General features: G+C 44.7%; 1 protein-coding gene across 1 annotated transcript in view; it reads left to right on the forward strand.

Annotated features, from left to right (window-relative positions):
• T265_14678 (hypothetical protein) overlaps window positions 1–17,168 on the forward strand; it is a gene marked incomplete at both ends in the record, with an annotated part of 28,245 nt that overhangs the window by 809 nt on the left and 10,268 nt on the right. Inside the window, 5 exons of the mRNA XM_009174725.1 lie at window positions 20–329; window positions 6,710–6,971; window positions 10,586–10,753; window positions 13,294–13,523; window positions 16,439–16,856. Of these exons, the coding sequence (XP_009172989.1) occupies window positions 20–329; window positions 6,710–6,971; window positions 10,586–10,753; window positions 13,294–13,523; window positions 16,439–16,856 (1,388 nt within the window). The remainder of the gene's footprint in view (window positions 1–19; window positions 330–6,709; window positions 6,972–10,585; window positions 10,754–13,293; window positions 13,524–16,438; window positions 16,857–17,168) is intronic.

Here is a 17,168-nt window from a genome sequence, read left to right on the forward strand (position 1 = left end):
TTGGGATGCGGTCGTATAGAGATTGGTCCCGAGTCACCAAAGGAGGAGCGTGACCACCTAAGTGTGAAAAGTCAGGGCAAAACGATTCATTGTCTGCGCACTCATATCGAGAAATTGCGAGAAACTTGTGCGAAGCAAGTGTTACGTGTGGCCGAACTCCAATCGGACGACTATCACCTTGATCTACCACTCTATTATGCCTGCCGGGAAGATCGAGAACGCCTGTGCCCCAGTGTTGAATCTGGAGGTGGACTAGTTTATGTCTGTCTGGACAACAACAAGTATAATCCACTGATGTCCAAAGAATGCCGATCAATGATCACTGAAAGGTACTTCTGCGTTTGAAAATTTGGGTTTCATGAGTTTTTTCACGTTCGGTTTTCCTCTTTTTCCTTTTTTCTATCAACAGGTAGTATCAGCTGGTCGCTTGTCTTCCTTGTTAGTTTAGTGCGCACTAGCTAATCTTAGCTTGGTGCTGGTATTCCTCTCACTAAGGTGTGTAGGACACGGGGTTTGAGTGATCTGCGGGTTTCATAAAAGCTTCGATCTTGGCTCGGTTCCGGTCTCTCCACAACACAAGACAGCATCGGCTTAAGCCGATGGGCTTTCAATCATCCCACTTGATGACCATTTGCACTCATCCACATTTTCAAGCTGCATGAATGTTCGTCCAGACGTAATGGCACGGGATGCATGGAAAAGCCTCAACGACAAGCTATCAGTGTGAGGCAATCGGAGATCATTGATGTGAGAAAGTTCTCTTGATTTGAAGGTTACGAGGTAGGCTATAATGCAGCGAATACGTAGGTTGCAAAAAAGTATGAGTACATGTGAACTGAAGACCTAGGAACTACTTCGTTCAAGACGGCACCTATTTAGAGCATTGAAAGGCAGTTATTTCACCGGCTATTTTATGGAGCGATGTCCCCGTATTCCATACTACTAAATGCGACTAATTGATTCCGGATAAATTGAAGTTAGTTAAGATTTCCGCGTACTCAGGCGCAACTTATCTCCTAGCTAGGTGCATCGTTCAGCTGTAGCACCCTTTCGGTGCCTAATGCCATGCCACATTTAGAGCATTGAAAGGCAGTTATTTCACCGGCTATTTTATGGAGCGATGTCCCCGTATTCCATACTACTAAATGCGACTAATTGATTCCGGATAAATTGAAGTTAGTTAAGATTTCCGCGTACTCAGGCGCAACTTATCTCCTAGCTAGGTGCATCGTTCAGCTGTAGCGCTCTTTCGGTGCCTAATTGCCATGCCACCCAGAGGAAGCACGAGGGCTGGGATACTGCCAGGTTGCCCGAGCATAGACAGGGTAAGTCGAGAGGCAGAGGTCGGATTCGAACCACGGACCTTTCGGTCAGTAAATTCGCGCTCTAACCACTTGGGCCATCTCGCCCAGAACATCGGTGTCATGCCCGCCACTGTTGATGGCTCCACTAGTCTTTGTTTGCTGTCTTGCAATTTTACGACCTTAAAGAAGGTGACAGGACGTGGGAGCCCACAATTACTTTGATTAAAATTACTATTGATTGAGGCTATGTTGTAACTGTGTTGGCTTTACACCAAGAACAGCAACAAGGCAGGAGACTTCCAGGGAAACAGTCAGTAATATACATGGCTAGATTCAAATGACTGCACAAATTTTCAAGCCGCTTCCCATGTGCAACCCGGGGGTTGACCATCTGCAAACCCTCTTTTGACAGATATCTTCAGTTTTCTCGGTTTATTTCAGCTAAAAGGCGTATTCCAAAGTACACTGATCCGGCCTTTGCATATCCGCTCACTGAGGGCATGACGGTCACACTTTGGAATTTGTTTGTGCGATATAGAAGATAGTGAAGTATCTACGCATCGAAGGTAATAGCTTTGACGCCTCATCTTCATGGGCACTAGCCATTCATTTGTCTCTTCCGAGGTCCCCATCCGGGTATACGGCAGTTACCAACGTGATTGAGTTAAATAGCAAAAGCGCTCCCGCTTCGTAGGTTCATTCTGTCCTTTCCATGTTTCTTTTAGTACAACTCTTGTAGTGAGAAGAAAAATTATAATTCTAACCTTGCACAAGTATTTTGAGGAGCCCACATCACCAAACTCTCAATTGCACAGTCTGGCAACAAGAATGCCAGAATAATTTGGAAGCCAGATATTTCGGTATTTGCGCAAAGAGCAGGAAGAATCATGTGACCAGTTCCGTCATTCGAATTCCACAAGTTGCTTCGTGCTTCTTTCTTAGAACCCTACCCTTCTAGCCGATTTCATTTTGTCCGCCTCGTTGTTTGTATCAACCTGACTTGAACACGCAACCACAAATTTCAAGATGTTTAACGCATGCGCGAGCCGAAATAGTTTATTTTACTGGATGCTCTCCATATTGAAGGAATTCGCTGCCCTGAGCACTCCCCCCGACCTCTGATTAACTTGATGCTAACGAACTTCAAACGTGATCGTGCTACATTGTTCGCCAAAGACCTGCAGAGGCCAAGCCTCATCATCCTACACCAAAGCGGCTCCCAGCCTAGTCTTTTTCACAAAACTCTTGATATCGGAACTAGTAGCGTACCAATCAATAATCGTAGTGAACGCAGGTAATGCTTTACCATGGAAGTTAGTCTACAGCGTTTTGGTGCCAAACAAAATGTAATTGGGATCTAGTAGCCAGACTGCCGTAAAGTTTTTTGGTTGACGTTGTCAAAAGTACTTGTCAGGCTAGGACCAGTTACCCTTCGTTGTCGTCAGATGCGGTGACTTCAGACATTTGCTTATGAAAGAAGAAATAGCCAGTTCGTCTTTTCCTAGCTTGATCTTTTTGAAGAATGAAAGGCTTTAAGAGCCAGTACCTTCATGTTTATCTTACTAATGAACTGATGGTCTTGCTTTGGACTCACCGGTTTTCCCATCAAAGTAATCTTTTTTGGTGCTTATTAGAATACAGATGCTGCGCGCCTTTGCACACCCACTAAAGTGTGCCTGAGATACGTGAATGACACGTCCGTTCTCTTGAGAAAACCTACTTGCGGACGACTTTCCGTGTAACCCTAACTCATTTAAATTTCATCAGGAAATGGGACAAATCCTATAAATTCTAAAAATAACGGCCAATTTAGGAACCGCCACCATCCAGTCAGAGCCACCTGGATTGTGCCTCTGACCATCCGTTGTGCACGAAACAAGCACTGATTCAGCGAGCAAAACAAACCTGGTTATCTATCACTAACCGACAGCGAAGTCAGCCACTCCACCTTAGCTCTGAAAAACAATAAGTACCCTACGGAGCTAACTAATGTAATTCCGCAACCGGCTGGACCAGGTGGAATTTATCCCACGGCACTAATTGCGTTCCGATACTATATATCCGAAATTAACCATCATGTTTTCGAAGCTCGTCACGTTTCACCTGGACAGCTCGCTTCGCATACAGTTGGTTCGGACGAATTGTCTCTTCAGACCTGGAGACCTAACCTACTGTGTCCGCAAGGTTGTATGCAACAGGAAAAACAGCGGGCACGTTGGTCAAACCAGCAAACAACTGTAAAGTCAAGTCAATCAATACAAACGACACTCTCAGGCCGCTCCAGTGAATTACAACGACTGTGACTCAGTTATAGAGGTCCATGCATTAACTGAGGGTTATCAGGTCAACTTGATGGTCCACACGGGACCTTAGTATACACGCACACCGCTGCTTTGCTGAATCCATAGCAATCTATCTGACCCCATCATGTGTCAACAGGCCCAACAGTGTCAAACTGTCAGTCATCTGCTCCTAAGTGCTGCACCACACAAATATGACGATTGGCATGTGACCCTAGAACGTGAAATATCAACCTTGGAAGTCTGAGAACACACCAGAAACGACCGCCTTGGCATCACATTAAGTGGTTTCTGGTCCTTCTTTGTTTTATTTTTAATTTTCGCTTTGATGGCCAAGACTTTAGACGATTTCAATAACAAACTTCCTGTACAGCTCCCAATGTTTTCATTATCCACCAACGACTCATCCGTATTCGTTTCGGTGGTGAGGTATCCACACATCTACTCCATTTTCAAATCCGTCATAATTCTAACAACACTAGGCCCATATAATAATAGGAACATGTTTAGCTCTGAATAAGCTAGTGGCAGAGCCGTACAATCCAGGTATTGTGTATTATCAGTCCAGTCAGGTGTGCTGATCGATACAGAACCTGGCAAATGGCATGCCTACGCTGCTGGATATTTTCAACTTGTTGAACGCTGCACTTCTATGGTTCCATGAGTCAGTTGACCAAAAGGGGAAAGGAAGGACAAATAGCCACACGACGAACAAAACTTCCGTCTGAGAAGCCGTCAATCGATGTTCTGGTCAATACTTGATGTGGTTTCTGTGCTTGAAAGATGAGTGGCGCTATATCCTGTCTGATTGTGAACTAATCCCCCTACTGATCAGTCGCTTGCAGCCTAACGACTAACTCATCATCATCATCATCGACAGCATGACATCAGTGTTCAACACCGATGCTTCATTGTTCAGACTGCTTGCCGAAAAGTCACGGTTTCGAAGCCCCCTGGAGTTTCGTGAGGTGCTCATCTCTGACGATTCCCAAATAACGATGAAACAGTGACTCTCAGTTTTTCGGCATAAATCGGCTTCATTTGCAGGACGAAATCCACAGCAAAATCTACCGAATATCCCAACACTCAACAAAAACCGGTGGTCTGCCGAAATAACTACAGCAAACGCTACAGTTCATTGCAGGACGCGGTACTGCTTGAACTGAATAGTACTCAAACAAGGCATGTATGCCTAAGACAAAATATGATGTAAAGATCATCCCCACTTAGTTGTTATATTAAGTAGGAAGAACCGAATTTTTCACTAACCAGTAGGGGACAGTGGAACTACTGTAAGCGAAAAGAGACCCAATTAGCCTCTCACCTACAGGATGTGTGCGTTTCTGTGAGAAAAGCCCCTCTTAGATATTTTCCCAGAATGAGTTCGACGCCTGGGAAGTCCGTGTGACAAGGGTCTTCTCCGAATTTGAACAGAAAAGCTGATAATCTCTAGCGCTGATAAGTACCCGAGTTTCGGTCAACGTTATGACCTACTTGGACGCCAAATTGTATGAAATTGGTGAAGTACACTCACTAACGCACTGCTTTGCTGCTACTGGGGAATTCATCTTACTGTCTCTTCAGTATAGCATTGGGCTCTCTGTCGACTCTGTCGTTTTCACTCGGGTATTCCTTTATTCATAGTGTCATCTTGATGCTACTAGCTATGTCGTTCTATGTTTCTTCAAACGTACAACGGATTCCAAAGAGCTCCGTTGCCTTCTTTGTTCGTCAGTATTTCAATGAGTACCGAGGTTTCCCACGAAAGCTCTATGCGCCGCTCATTCCACGCATGCCGCTCTGACTAGAGCTGTTTCATCTTCAACTCGCTTCACGTTTAAACTTTTACCCACACGTGTGTTCAAAAGCTGCAAACTCAAGTATATTGCTAGTGGTTCTCAGTAATCGTCTGTTACATAATGTCCTTGTTATGATGTCAAGCTTATGTGCTCTCCCCCAACTGCAAACTTGTTCTTTGTACCGCTGAAAGTTCACCCTCCAGGTGCGTGGAATCAATCATTGACTTGATTGTTATCATCTAAGTGGTTTCTTTCCCACTGGACGACAGTCTAGCCTACTAACAAGCAGCTCCAGGGTCCTAGTTGTTCTAATGTTTTTTGTACGTCATCTTTCAGAGTTGCTGGTTTGACGAGCACCGGCTAGATCAAGCTTTTAAGGGCCAATTTCTGATCGCAAACTGTGTTTTTCACTCTAGCCTGTTCCTAAAGGAGTTAAATTGTCTACTAATGCATACACCTTTGGGTCGCATGATTAGTTTGATCAGAATGAGACTGTGATCGTCGGGAAGCATTGAAAATCGAATGTAAACTTTGACGAGTAAACCTAATTGAGGTATTCAGAAGTTCGAACATGTTCGCATCTAACAGTTGATCGGTAGTCTGTTCGCTGAGCTGGTCGATTTGATTGCGGCCGAATTGCCCAGCTCGGCGAACAAACCAACAACCATCTACGCTACCTGAGCCACCAACATTTCTTCCCATAGAATATCGAACAGTTTGTTAAGACCGACTGATTGCCCAAGGTAAGACAAGGCCAGAATCATCTCGTTCCTCTTCTAAAGGCCCTTTTTCATTTGTAGGAGAATGATTTGCCAAGTAGGTAATTTTTATTGAGTTGTCGCTTGATTTATCAATTCTACCTGTAGGTAGAAGAGTCATTATTGTTTGTGTTCACATCAGTGTCTGAACAGCTCTCCTCCCCTCATGACACAGTTATTTTGTTTCATCCATATCAAACCGAAGGCAAGCAAGCACATCGGCGACATTTCAGGAGAGAGGCTAAACGAGTGATGCTCATATGAAAGCTGCGAACACCCTAACGACCTACAACCGCTCGTTCTCATTTCTTCCTGTTTTTTCTTTTTGATTACTTCGCAACCGCAAGCTTTTCTTGGCTGTCGTTTCTCCAATCTGGGAAATGAATCACTTTCGGTTGGTGTGCCTCCATATAACTGTCCACTAATCTGAATGCTACCCACATACTGACCTGTGTCATACCGATCACTTCTGTTAGACTCATACCTGATTAATTTTTCAACCAAGGTAATTGCTCACTGTCACATTGTTACCCTGTTTCTCTTCACAGACAACAACTCCGTGCTTTGGATTATTTTGTTGATTTCCGTCTCGCCAAAGCCTGTGCTGCTGATCTAAAAAAAGCCGGTTGTGGTGCGACGGACAGATCTCGGTCCGATGCGACGGTGTCTCGAATGATGCTTTGCCTCGAAGCAGTTGAGAAACCGCATTTCTCGGTAGAAGCGAACCAAGTGATAAAACCAGGACAGTTGGACGCTGCGTGTAAAGATGAGATGCTCAAGTTAAGACAGGAAATGCTAGATGATTATCGCGTAAGTGTGCCCATTTTTCTTCTCCGACTCTTATCTGCTTTCTGGTAAGCCGGACAGTCTTTTAAGAGATACATCCCTCAAATGTTCCTAGTGTTGACCCGAGAAGAAGCAACTGGAAAAGCATTTTTTTGAATTGGAACGATCACGTGCTTCTTCCTACCTCCGAAGCTCCTTGGGAGACTAGAAGACGTGATGCCGCCATGATCCCCTGAGCATGTGGTCGCCGCCATGCCGGAAGAACTTATTACAACTCTAAGTGGTCTTTGTCATCACGAATAGACTGCAACTTATCGTGTTGTAACGGTTTGTGTGCCTCAGCGACCCATCGAGAAACACTCGCAGAGCTCCCTCATCTTGCAGGTTAGAGATCTGACAAACAGTTTCCTGGTCCCTACATGGTGGCGGTTGGGAAATATGTGGCGACCTTTTCTTTAAAAATGGCAATGCACCTGCATTTCTCGCCAGACACTACTGCCTTGGTGATCAGGCCTTTAAGCCAAAGGCTGTGCTCGAGGACCTTAATTGCCCTCTTGTCTAGGTCTGGGCCACCTAGCGGCATCTCAGTCCACGTACAACCATGAATTGCGCGCCTACAAATAGTCACATGCGACATCGTCGTAGCGTGTTGCCATGTTGCTTACGGCAGAACGGATAAGCGAAGCAGACCGCTGCTGACGTCTCTCTTCTCCCTCGTTCACATACTTTTTCCTCCCCCTTCCTTCCCATCCCATTAATAACTTTCTCCTTGTCGGCCCATCATTTGAGCATCATGACTCCGTTCGTCCTGCATCGGTTTTTGCGGCAACATCTGCACGTTATCTGGCGCCAAAACCCTCACGCACCTCGAAATCAATCTCTAAGCCTCGACGCCGTCTATCTGGTCGCTCTGAATCAAGCATGACTACAAGCCACTGTTGCTCTCACACTGAACTCACTTGATATTGATGTGTGCTGTATAGCAGAAGCAGGAATTCAGAATGCAAGCACAGTGGTTGAACTAACTGCCTCATCGCTCTCCACTCGATTCCGGCTGCACAACCCCAGCGATCCAGAGGCCGCTTCAGCAGAATGGGCGGAGGTTGTTACCGTCTTAAGTCACCAGTCGGAAGGATTTTCGCTCGACTGGATACCCGTTGATAGTCGCCTCTGTCCAGATTCTCCGGCAACGTCCGTGAAGGGGTCTCACAACCAGGACTTTGGTCGTCACCTGTTTGTCGTGTTGTATCGAGCTAGCAACTCCGATATCTTGCTGGTTGCCGGAGATCTGAATGCACAACTGGACAGCCTTAGCGCATCTGAGACTCAGTTAGGTGGCCGACATGGATTGCACTCAGTACGCACGGTCAACGGTGAATGATCGCTTCAGTTGTATGCTGACCGCTGGCTGTTTTTGTACTGTGCTAACTTCCGAACTAACTGAAGTCGTCTGGCCACATGGTATCCCAAATTGGTCAGATTACCATCAGTTACCGATGGCACAGATCAATAGCTGACTGCCGCTCGTTTTGAAACATATATGTGGATTTCTATGGGGCATGAGACCGAACCGAAAACCACCTATTTTGTAGCACTGGTAGACGTGCCTTGAACACAGCACAAACGCTTCATGACAGCTGACACCTCTGGTCCACAGTTGTCCTAATCTCCATCCAAGCAGGAAAGTTATGGACTTTGATATTTAAGGTGTTACACTGTTGACCCATTCAGGTAATATGGCTATAGGTATATGTTCTGAATGTGCGTCGGTTTCTTCGACTAAACTAAGAATACTGTCCCGACCCTCCTCACCGTATCAGTGCAAAAAATAGATAATTCATTCGGCATGCCACTGGTATTCCATTGATTACCGAGTGTTTTTTAGGCAGCTTCAAATCATATGCATGTCAGAATCCTGTCAGCTGAAAGAACTGGTTCTCTTATTGCACTGCTTGTGACACACCTTCGTAACACCTCGGTACAACCCCCTGGAAATGCGCATCAATATAAAGCCGGTGTATAATGCTGCAGCTCATTTCTGTGTGTTCTATTCAAGTTTGTTACAAGGTCTTGTTTTAAGAAGCGGCTCCCATCATATACAGCGTATAGATGACCTTGTTGGATGACTTTGTTGTTGACCTTGTTGCCCGCGGACTAACCTGCTTCGTTTTCTACCGCCTAACCATCTTAAGCGGCAGTGTGCCGTTTGTATACTATAAGTATAGATGTCGAAAAAATTTATGGTGGCTCATGCTGTCTGGAGGTCCGTTGTTCTGTTTGCCAAGCTAGACAATTTGGCTGTTAACGGTACATCACTAACCGAGCTTATATCAGCACATGGTGCACCAGCGCCGTGTCGTTCCTAGGCGATGCGTCGGACCGTTGATCTGCCACGCACTGATGATATCATATAGGGCGGTAATGAAACATGTGCAACCAATCTTTTCAATGGATAGAGTAACAGTCGTCATTGTTGGCCGTATCGTGCAAGCCCTAACCAGAATCGCTCGATCAAGGACACATTGTCACTAGAGTCCTAGTCGAAATACCAAATTTTTCTCGATGATTTCGCAAAGAATACGCATCTGAGTTTCACGCATCTGTTCGGAAAGTTTGCTGATAACATGCTCACTCAAGCAACGTTCTCATCGGATCCCAATTAAAATGCACCGCTAGTCAGCCATCGATCCACCTCATATCTATCTTGGTTGTTTATATAGAAATGTGTGTTTATGTGCGTGTTTATTCGCTCACAGTGACAACTTTCTAACACACCGAATAGCTTTGTGTTGTTTATACCATTAGCCATCACGACACATCGCCGAATCAGGGTCTAAATAATTACAGTGCCTGGTTGTCGCCCATACGCGTTGGTTTGACATTTGCCTGTTCAAATCAGTGAACTTGAGCTATGTTACATCTCCCATAACTATGCATGTCAGATTCAAGTCAGCATCGACATCATCACCGAAAGCAACACACCAGTAGTGAATTTGCATATTACTTTCCATACGAACTTGGGGAAAGAACGTCGTAGCAGAGTTGAAACGAAGTGGGGCGGGGAGTGAGAGGTAGATCTATCATGTCCTTACAAAAAACGATCGACAACCTCTTCGAATGAGAACAAAATAAATACCTATGAGCATAATCATCACTTGTGTTCTTTTTCGTATGGAGATGCTATTCGGCTCGTCCCAATTGTGTGTGACGGATACAAATCAGTAAGACAGATACTAACTGAAAACGTCACTCGAAGAGAGTGAGTTGAACTGAAACCGAAAGTTCATTTGCTGTTGTGAGAGTTAAACTCACACATCAAAGGCTAAATGTCTTACATTCAATATGCAGGGCTTCGTCTCAGCTCGATAGTGAATATCACCAGACAGTCAGCTGAGTACTCAACCTTTTGTCGGTGGGAATATTTTATGGATTCCTGCATGCCTTTACCTTTCGGTGTTTCCTAGGTCCGCCGCACCTACCGTACATCTTACAATGTAGGCATTTTTCACTTATATTCTAAATGGGATGTTATTGCTTGGTAATACCCGAAGGAAAGAACTGTGTCACTTTGAATTCATTCTTGTTCCGAACATTCAGCAAAACAATCCCAATCCCTTTACGAATCCTTCCGCCCGTAGCTCTCTCCGAACCTCATCTCCCACTGCCAAACCACCATTGAGCGCCACTGTGCTTCGAAAAAGCATGGACGTGGAACAATGCTTCATTGTCTTGCTCACCTGATACGAAGCTACACTTCTGAACGTCCACCGATCGAATGTGAGAAGGCTGTATACGAGCTTGTTAAAGTGAGTTTTTTTAACTAAATGTTCTGCCTACTTGCTTCTCATACACATTGTGCACCGTGTCCTAGGTGAAACTTGATAGGACCCCTCACAACGAAAAGAGGCGCAAGTTCGATAGTTTCTACCTCAAACTCACAAGTACTTTTTTATCTCGCCTGTTCTATGAACAAATAACTGGAAATAGGCGTAAACACAGTTTTATTCGTTGCCACACCCGAAGTCTCGTCGAGTTTCAGGATTTTCATATTGAGTTTTTCCGCTCCAAATAATATCTTTCTAGGGAAAGAACACATAAGTTGGCTCTGGCTGACAGTCCTGTGCCGTTTTAGGTACAAATGCAGCCCTCTGGTGAGGGTTGTGAAAGAAATCCTCTTGATCTGATTACCTTTCACCCACGAAGAATGAGCTAACTTCTTAGCCCTCTCCGATATCCGTTTTCTGTGCTTTATCATCGCACGAAGAAACAAATATCTCTCGTTCAGATTTAACACTATCTTGTATAGCACTACTGTGCTACCCGAACTAAATGCAAGAGCAGAGATACCAAGCTATCTCAAGCGGGATATAATTTGCNCCTCAAACTCACAAGTACTTTTTTATCTCGCCTGTTCTATGAACAAATAACTGGAAATAGGCGTAAACACAGTTTTATTCGTTGCCACACCCGAAGTCTCGTCGAGTTTCAGGATTTTCATATTGAGTTTTTCCGCTCCAAATAATATCTTTCTAGGGAAAGAACACATAAGTTGGCTCTGACTGACAGTCCTGTGCCGTTTTAGGTACAAATGCAGCCCTCTGGTGAGGGTTGTGAAAGAAATCCTCTTGATCTGATTACCTTTCACCCACGAAGAATGAGCTAACTTCTTAGCCCTCTCCGATATCCGTTTTCTGTGCTTTATCATCGCACGAAGAAACAAATATCTCTCGTTCAGATTTAACACTATCTTGTATAGCACTACTGTGCTACCCGAACTAAATGCAAGAGCAGAGATACCAAGCTATCTCAAGCGGGATATAATTTGCCCGCGGTACAGTCTGTCGCCGCTGGCCCCAACCGTAAGCTGTTCCGTCACACTGGCGCACTCAAAGGAGAGCGTCAGAGGCACACTGAGGGCCGATTAATCAGCTAAAGGGCACACGTTACATGCTAACGGGTCGTTTAAATTGAATGTCCTATGGTTTGATGCCATGGCTGCGATGGATCCGCAATATCCACTTTCGTATCTCATTTCCCTAATTTTCTTAACGCCGTGAACTCCTAAATAGTTGATGCTCCTCCAGTACATTAGAGGTGACAAAACCGGCGATGGTTGAGATGAGATTCTCGTGCGGTTTTCACTGTCTTTTGTACGACACACAATCCAGCGGGATTAAAATGGCTGTTGGACGGAACCGTTGTGTGGGCCGTTTAGCGTAGAGTTGGTCTCATCCGCCCGATTCTCCACAGTGGTGTTCGAATGCTTGCCCTTGATGAATGTCTTCGATCAAAGACACGTAGCAATCCGGCTTGTCCTATACATACATGGATTGCACATGCTTGAAATTACGGGGTAGGGCCATGAACTTTAACGTATTTCGGTTTGGCACAAAACTATCGGTGTGTCGTTCAACTTGTACACAGTTCTATCCGCAGCTGTATCACAGGAAATTCATAGTGGCGTTTTGTTTACAGCCAGTCCATTGTACAAAACACTGATTCGTCCACACCAAACGACAACGTGATTAGTTGGCCTACTAACAATGGCATATCCCGTTGATCGGTTCCCGAAAAATTAGACCACACTTAGCCCAACAACGCTTTTTGTCGTCACCCCGTAATAATTTCCCCCATCGGAATCCAAACCCTTCTTTAAAGAAAGCTTTCTGCGCTTTTGACAGCCATTCTATGTGTTTCTGGTTTTTGTTTTTTTATCCGTGACTAATATTGGTCCCAATTACTACGATCTGTAGGTGTGATTATTGCCACTTCTCTTACAGGTCCTTGCTGGAAAGGTACATTCCGACACCTCTGTAACTCTTCACCAAGCCGTCAACCTCGATTCTTGTATGTTTCAATGGGAATATTTTTATGGGGTCATCAAACAGTTGGTTGTGACGAGAATCTCACCTTGCTCCTCGAGTAACACTCACTAGGGTTCAAAAGCTCGTAATCGATTTTTGCATCCCAACAATAACGTTGTACTGTAGTCAGGTGTTTTGATGAGTCTCAAACGGATCAAAGCAAACTGCATTCGATTTTGCTTGGTCGAAACTAACGCTTCTGAAACGTTTGTCCACAATCCCCTTGTATCCTGAGAGTTTTTCTGCTTCTCGCCCGGTGATTGTTCAGTGCCTTAGTTAACTGCCCCACTGCACAAGTAAGTCCTTTATTTGTTTCGTTTAGTTTGACTTTTTGAAGGGTGCTCACGCCCCAGTTTGTTTGCCGCCAATTTGACTTCCTCATTCCGGTGCGAACAGCTTTTCCTCTTGATGTTCATAGGCATGGCGGCTTCACTCACGTTGCCCATTTGTTTGTACCCTCACTCTACTCCCACCCCATCTAGCTCACTAATGTCGAAGAAAACGTCATCCTAGACCCGGTTATTGATCGCGCCTGTCATAACATATTGCGTGAAAAATGCGCTGGCTTGGAAAACGCTGGTCACAGTGCCCTCTTTGAGTGTTTATCGGAGAATCAGTACCATCCCAGTATGACCAGTAGTTGCCGTAGACATCTTCTGGAACTGCTCTACTTCGTCACGCGCGATTTGACGTTGGACGATCACCTGCATCGGTCAGTACCCTATTTTTTGACACGTTTATTTTGAATGGATGGATCAAGCGTGAACAGATTTATTTACCAACTTTCTTCCGTCAAAACAGAATAGGGAGAGGCGAATGCAGCAAGGTTAAATGTAATGAAACCATATGATCAGGCGATTGGCAGTTTGTTGTCCCAGTAACACCTTACGTTTTTGAACCGGTTAGTCAGCTATTAATTGTGTCCCACAAGCCGCTACGTTTCTTCACCGACATCGAAAAATGAGGACAAGAGTGTTTCGCACTGGAGGGGATGACGCAAGGAGTTTAGTGGTGTTGCACTGTTCTGAAGAAATTGGAAAGGTAGCATCTTATGCTATGGCTTTGATACAGGAGCACCCTTATCTGTAAGACTGGGTCACGTCTATCAGTGTCACTAACTGTGGGCGTGTCAAGTCCCGGATACCTATTTAGGGAGACGGCTGTTGTCGCCAGATCATAGACTGTCCAATTTTTTTCATTCATCAAAGGGCCAGACAGACAGTCTTCTGGCATGCAAATTACGTGGTTTACCTAACATAACCAATGAAGTGTGAATACCTCGTCTATCGCGACAGTCTTCTCCCTAAAACCTGTGAAATATATCAAAATTACTTATCCGATATTCCCATAAGACTTGGGCAGTGCTTAGGTGAACAATGCTCAGATGCGGGGGGTTTTCGTGTGTATTCTGCTCGTTCCCTTAGATTAATGTGGCTGTTTCGTACCTGGCGCATTCCTCGCGAATCGATACTAACCCGGACAACAGCGGCCAGTTGTTCATATACAACTATGAACGGGCGAATCCAATGACACGCGAATAAATTGGTGGAAGGTCGAGGAGGTTTTCAGCTTCGTTAGATGATTGAAATTGCCTGTCTTTCGAGGAGAGTGACAGCCTCCAGAATAACATCGATGTTCAGTTAAACTGATTGTTGATATCCAATTTAGAAAAGAAATTGTTTACCGTGTTCTCTGTTCTTTCCGGACGGACGGTCAACCAAGAGTCATACTGGGGGTCCTGCACATAGGTTTTAATTGGACTAACTGGAAGCGTTCAGTATTATATACCATGCGCGTGGGTTTTATGATAGATATCATTTTGTGAAGCCCGCAAATGAGTATTCGGGATGAACGCGCTGACAACAGGCCGATTTCACTCTTTGAAAAGTTACCTAAGTTTCTGTGACAAGGCGACCAGACATGAGGGGAATTGGTGATCCTGCTGCGTGTAAACACTTCGTATTTCAAACCATTCCTGGGAAGTGTGTGTAATTAAAGGCTGCTGTCGCAGTTGGTTGACAGTTCATTACTCTTTGGGGAATCGTAATTTATTGAGTGCATACAAACACAGAATTGTCTTAAACTTCATTGGGCAGTGAAGCCACAGAGTATCCTACTTCAGCTCGAATCTTTTAGTAAACAACGTAACGGGATGACATAGGCCGAAGATGTGACTTGTTGACTGACAAAGGATTTGTTTGGTAAATTGTGTGATATCACTACATGTAACTTTTCAAGAGCTCCGGTCTTGTTGGTTTTCTGCAGGTTTGGAAAAGATTTTGGTTGAAACTACCGATTCAGTCGTACCTGTCTACGAAGAAAGCTTCTATGGAAGCACTATTACTTCAGAACTCGTCTTTTACTCGAATTTATGCAGTCTGTCGCTTTTAGAAAAACCTATGGGTCTGGTTCTTCAGAAGTTTCGATGAAAAATGAGTTTGTAACGTTTTTTAAATGCTTATTATAGTAGCATTCTGTTTCAGTGTTAAGTAATGGCATCAAACAGCTTCGCAGCTGTAGATCAACATCACCCTGAGAGCATACGTTCAGCAGTTCAAGCTACCTTCAGTCAGACGGTGGTGGAAACAGTACCAAGGAGACCCCGCAAAGTATGGACATGTCTTAAGATTAGAGGATCGAGACCTACAACACTGCCTTTATTCATCTTCATGGAAGCTTGATTGATGCGCTAAAACTATTTGAATTCCTTTGCCCAACTGCGTTTCTTGTGTTTTTCTGAGCTCCCTTTGGACTCTTTACTGTTTCGGACCTAGCTCCGATTCCTCGAAAAAGTAGGCCGTGGGAAAAACCCTTTGTCAGCAGTCATAGGGACTTGTTCAAATCGACAGCAGATCTGTTGAGTCGCAGTCGATTCGCCATACGTTCTAGTGCTTGTCAACTTTATTCGTGCATCGTCTTGTTTCTTGGGAAATTTGGTTTTCCAACAAGACCCTGGTTTGTGTTTGTTACATTCTCACTCATGCATTCCCTTTATTTGCACCAAAAATCGGTAACCAACTAAAGAAAACCGTTGGTTGTAGTAACGTGTTGTGTATGTGTTTGAAGTACAACGTCTGTTCTTTGAAACTAGTGGAGAAAACACTCGCTAGTTTTCCGACGAGTTACATCCTTTCAGGATGAGTAAAATTGTGCCCTCGTAAAGGTTTATTCCTCTTGCGGGTTACATTAGCAGGTTAGAAATAGCGACGCAAGTTTCTCTATTTACTACTTGTGTGAGTAGTTTTCGTTTCGCGTCAGCAAAGCTCGAGAGAGGGGTGATCCTTCGCGGTATAACCAATGGGGCATCTGCTCTAGAAAGTCAACTGGAAATTCCTTCTCGCATTAAGTTACTTATTTACCATTCTTTCAAGTTTATTTTTCAAATGCCTGTGAGTGCATGTTTATTGGAACCTGTCTTCTGCTAGCAGTTGATGATGGCAGCGATGCACCAGTGCTGCCACCAATCATACACTGTCACTGCTAACGGGTGGTCGCTCCAGAAATGTTTTGTATAAGGAGCTTTCAATGTACAGCACCGTTCAACAGCTGGCAGCTGTTTTATTCTGGATCTACATCATTTCATCTTCCATTTGTCCTCTTCGTGAAACAAACCATTTTTCTCTGTAGCGCCTGCGCTGAAGACAGCCTGAAACTGTGCGGTTTTCCTAAAGCTACTCTATCGGAGTACAACAGCGCCGATGCTCAGTTGCTCACGTGCCTGTACAACCATCGGCGAACTGTAGGAACGGCAAGTTCTCCCTCAACACCTGTGCTTTCTGAGGCATGCAATGTTCAAGTCATGCGTATCGTCCACATCAGGGCCTCAGCGGTCTCATTAGACCCCCGGGTGTTCCAAGTTTGTCTGTCGGACCTTTCACAGTGCCCGGAAGAAGATGATTTTGAAGAGGAGGATGAGGATGTGGAGGATTCTGGGGATTCCGACACTCGCGAGAGCACCCCGTCCAAACATGGAGAACCCCTCAAGACACATAGGAAAGGAAGTACTGGCCTTGCTTGCCTACAAGAACGACTCGATAAACTACATGTAAGTCGGTTGTATGTGAAACGATAAGTCGGTGGTGGCTGATACCAGGTTATATTAGTTGGATATAATAGCGGTCGCTTAGTCATGAATGTTTAAGTTTCTCCGTAGCATTCCCCCCCCCAAGTTTTTGAATCAAGGTGCGGCAAATTCGATGAGTGCCCATTGATGGCACTTCTGTCCACCATATTTTTTCATTCATTCACTGTCATGCAGGATTCTTACTATCGTGTGGATTTTGTACATCTGTATTATCTTTCTATCAGTCGAATTGAGACGATAGGTAATTACAGTTGCAACAGTTTTGTATCACAC

The sequence above is a fragment of the Opisthorchis viverrini genome, assembly GCF_000715545.1.
Source record: "Opisthorchis viverrini unplaced genomic scaffold opera_v5_237, whole genome shotgun sequence".
In the NCBI taxonomy this organism is placed as follows: domain Eukaryota; kingdom Metazoa; phylum Platyhelminthes; class Trematoda; order Opisthorchiida; family Opisthorchiidae; genus Opisthorchis; species Opisthorchis viverrini.